This window comes from Macaca thibetana, chromosome 11 (genome assembly GCF_024542745.1).
Source record: "Macaca thibetana thibetana isolate TM-01 chromosome 11, ASM2454274v1, whole genome shotgun sequence".
NCBI lineage: Eukaryota > Metazoa > Chordata > Mammalia > Primates > Cercopithecidae > Macaca > Macaca thibetana.
This window is the reverse complement of record NC_065588.1, coordinates 54,080,668-54,084,451: the sequence shown is the minus strand read 5'-3', so window position 1 is coordinate 54,084,451 and position 3,784 is coordinate 54,080,668. Positions and strand designations below refer to the sequence as shown.

Genomic DNA, 3,784 nt, shown 5'->3' with positions numbered 1-3,784 from the left:
CCTTTCACCTGTGGGGTACACAGGTGCCTGCAACCAGGATGGTAACCCAGACGAGGCAGAAGCAAGCTAAGAGAAAATGTTGGGTCCCTGGGCCTGGCCTCACCCTCCCAGTTGGAGGCTAACGGTGCAGAGGTTCCCTCCAGCACTCGCTCCTTACAGCCCTCCCGACCCAGCCCGGCCCAGCCCAGCCGAATTTGCTCTTGGGTCTTTAAGGGGCGGGAACTGCCCCTAACGCGCATGTCTGCGTCATTAACCTGCGCCTCTGGCCTGTGCCTCCACGTGGATTTGGTAGAGAAACCCCGGACTAGGATCATGGCAGCCGAGACTTGGAACGTGGCCGGAGCAGAGGCCCCGCCGCCCCAGAAGCGCTACTACCGGCAACGTGCTCACTCCAACCCCATGGCGGACCACACGCTGCGCTAGTGAGGAGTGGGCAGAGGGACAGACAGGAGGGAGGGATTCTCAAAGCAGCCGGGAGAGCAGTTGTGCTGCGACTGCTGGGAGGATTTGGGATAGACCCGGGAGGATCAGATGGGTGACGTCAGTTTTAGGGGTGGGACCGGGAGATTCGACCGAGAGTGGAGTTGGCGGGTTGGGAGTGGGCGTGGCGTTCGGGCCTAAGACTGGGTAGCGGTGCTAAGTTTGGGAAGAGGAATAAATTGTTACTGAGACTGAAGTGATAGAGGCAAAATGTCGTTTCCATCTTTTGCTTTTGTTTGTTGGATTTAATAAAAAGGCAAACATATACACAATCCTGCCCGCACCTTCCCTTCCCTCCCCGCAGAGCACAAACACAAAGTAGGATCCCAGTGCATTAGGCAGCCAGTCTCGGGATAAGGGGAACTTGTGCCCCAGAAAGGGCAGCTACCCGGCCAGGGTCACATAAACCGCCAGAAGTGGAGTTGAGCAGGTCAGCGTTTATGGGCCTCATGATGGGCCTATGATTCACACTGGGAGTTAAGGGTGGTTTCCATTGTCTCTCTTAGAGGCCACAGGGCCCAGTGTTACAGAATTTTTGAGAAACCCTCCTCCCATTTACCTCCCACCCTCACCCACCCACACACTTTCACAGTACCACTTCTGCAATAGTGTGACCAACCACCTCATGCTTCTTATGTCTTCTTTCCAATAGCCCTGTGAAGCCAGAGGAGATGGACTGGTCTGAGCTATACCCAGAGTTCTTCGCTCCACTCACTCAAAATCAGAGCCACGATGACCCAAAGGATAAGAAAGAAAAGAGAGCTCAGGCCCAAGTGGAGTTTGCAGACATAGGCTGTGGCTATGGTGGCCTGTTAGGTAACACTTAGGCCCTCTCTCTGGGGTGAGAAGAGGCCTAGTAGTTTCTGCTGCCTCAGCGGCTTTTGTGGGGGGTCATAATCGGCCTTTCCCCTTTCGTCCAGACACTGGTGACATCAGCATGGAGAGGCTCCACCTTCCCTCTACTCTGGGTCTGTGACCTTTGCCCTGGAGAGTGGAGGGGGCTGCCTCAAATGCTTCTTAAAACCTGGGTTGTCCTCTGTGGTGTCAATCCCTACATGAGCCATTTCACCTGCCAGGTACCGGGTCAGTGAGCTGGTCAGCACAAGCATCAGAGATTAGCCATTGTGGCCAGTGATCCTGAACTGTCTTTCTCAGGGATTCTACCATCTCCCCTCCCCTTTGCCCCTCCCTCGCCAGATCTCATTCCTTCTGCCCCACGCTCCTGTTTTTTTGGGTTCCTCTTGTATTGTCTATATTGTCGCACCCATGCATGCCAAGCCACTGCCTATTTTTAGATCTTCCCAAACAGATAACATTCTGATAGCGAGGAAGAGCATGGTACATAGAGGCAGAAAACCTTGGTTTAAGGTCCAGTTCTGCCTGGGCACAGCGGCTCACACCTGTAATCCCAACACTTTGGGAGGCTGAGGCAGGTGAACCACTTGAGGCCAGGAGTTAAAGACCAGCTGCCCAGGAGGCTGAGACACAAGAATTGCATGAACTTGAGAGGCAGGGATTGCAGTGAGCCGAGATTGTGCCACTGCACTCCAGCCTGGGTGACAGAGCAAGACTCCATCTCAAATAAATAAGTTCCAGTTCTCGGTTTCCTCATCTTCACAATTTACCACAGAGTGTTATAAGGATGAAATAATACAATGTGTGAAAACACTGTGGCAACTCTATAGCAATGGCAAATATACATGTATTCTCAGCCCTCCCATTCTGGTCCTGATGACAATTTTCATTTCTCCCCCAGCCTCTTCAGCATAATACTATCCATATATGTATCTCTGTCCTCTCTTGCCATTCTGGACTTTGGTAGTTTTAGATTGAGGCTTCCTTTCCTGTGTTGACCCCTTTGCACTTCCTACAAGTATATGGTTGATGATTCCATTGCTATTTCTGTGTCCAGTGGAACTGTCACCGCTGTTCCCAGATACACTGATTCTGGGTCTAGAGATCCGGGTGAAGGTCTCAGACTATGTACAAGACCGGATTCGGGCCCTACGCGCAGCTCCCGGAGGTGGCTTCCAGAACATCGCCTGTCTCCGCAGCAATGCCATGAAGCACCTCCCTAACTTCTTCTACAAGGGCCAGGTGGGGAGGGGCCCTGGTGGGTTAGGCTGGTAGGCAGGTGGGGGCATGGAGGCCAGGCTCTCACAACCCTGTTGGTGCGTGTCTGTCTCACAGCTGACAAAGATGTTCTTCCTCTTCCCGGACCCACATTTCAAGCGGACAAAGCACAAGTGGCGAATCATCAGTCCCACCCTGCTAGCAGAGTATGCCTACGTGCTGAGAGTTGGGGTGAGTTGGGATGGGAGGGAGGATGGGGTGAGTAGCCTATCCAGGGGCCCTTCACTAAGAATTCAGTGGTGGTGCATTTAGGGACTCACACCACCACTCCCATCATCTGGCTGCTAATGATGTTGCATGCAGCCTCCTGTCTAGGGTGATTTTGCCTATGCAGGGGCTGGTATATACCATAACCGATGTGCTGGAGCTACACGACTGGATGTGCACTCATTTCGAAGAGCACCCGCTGTTTGAGCGTGTGCCTCTGGAGGACCTGGTGAGTAGGGAATCTACAGGATATGGAGGCCCTTTCCAGAGTGGTTCTATATTTGAACTTAGCTCAGTGCCAGGAGGATGGGATGGGTGTCTAAGGGCCAGGGGCAGTCTGAACAGTGGGCACTTATTGGACCCTTCCTTCTCCCAGAGTGAAGACCCCATTGTGGGACATCTAGGCACCTCAACTGAGGAGGGGAAGAAAGTTCTACGTAATGGAGGGAAGAATTTCCCAGCCATCTTCCGAAGAATACAAGATCCCGTCCTCCAGGCAGTGACCCCCCAAACCAGCCTACCTGGTCACTGACTGCTTACTCTACCTTAGCTGGACCTCGTCTCCCAGGGACTAGAGAAAAGAGCAGGAGTCCTGGGTCTTCCCAGTTGAGACTGCTGGAGCTGAGACACAGTACTCTCTCAAAGAAGGTGGGGAGCTGCCCAGGGCAGAACCCGCTGGTGTTCATGACTACCCCTGGCTCTTCTCACCTTGTCCCTCCACTGCCAACAGAAAACAAAGCAGCTGACTGAGATGGTCAAAGGACTTTGGACCATAGGGAATCTTTGGAAGGCTATGGGGTCTTGCTCTCCCTTCTCCTTGTGAGATCTCTCCTCAGCTAGAATGAGGAATGTAGTCTATCTAAACTGCTTGCTAGGCTCAATTACCACTTCTGTTTGCTTTGTGGATCCTGGGATAACATGTATATGTATATACATGCCCATTCTGCTATTTCTCAGGAAATGA

General features: G+C 52.6%; 1 protein-coding gene across 2 annotated transcripts; it reads left to right on the top strand.

Annotated features, from left to right (window-relative positions):
- Positions 1 to 152: 152 nt before the first annotated feature.
- Positions 153 to 3,755, top strand: METTL1 (methyltransferase 1, tRNA methylguanosine). 2 transcript variants are annotated; one of them, XM_050747356.1, is made up of 6 exons: positions 153 to 422; positions 1,133 to 1,296; positions 2,393 to 2,577; positions 2,671 to 2,784; positions 2,948 to 3,049; positions 3,197 to 3,755. In XM_050747356.1, exons 1-6 carry the CDS (start codon positions 238 to 240, stop codon positions 3,350 to 3,352), a joined length of 906 nt encoding a protein of 301 aa, XP_050603313.1. In that variant the 5' UTR covers positions 153 to 237; the 3' UTR covers positions 3,353 to 3,755. The 2 variants fall into 2 exon arrangements, with proteins under 2 accessions (XP_050603313.1, XP_050603314.1); XM_050747357.1 differs by lacking the exons at positions 2,393 to 2,577; positions 3,197 to 3,755.
- The last annotated feature ends 29 nt before the right edge of the window (positions 3,756 to 3,784 follow it).

Bases quoted from the DNA above. Each gene is read 5' to 3' on its own strand.
- METTL1 (XM_050747356.1), top strand. From the start codon at position 238: ATGTCTGCGTCATTAACCTGCGCCTCTGGCCTGTGCCTCCACGTGGAT. The intron at 423-1,132 runs GTGAGGAGTGGG...TCTTTCCAATAG, and splicing joins GCGGACCACACGCTGCGCTA to CCCTGTGAAGCCAGAGGAGA. The intron at 2,578-2,670 runs GTGGGGAGGGGC...TCTGTCTCACAG, and splicing joins ACTTCTTCTACAAGGGCCAG to CTGACAAAGATGTTCTTCCT.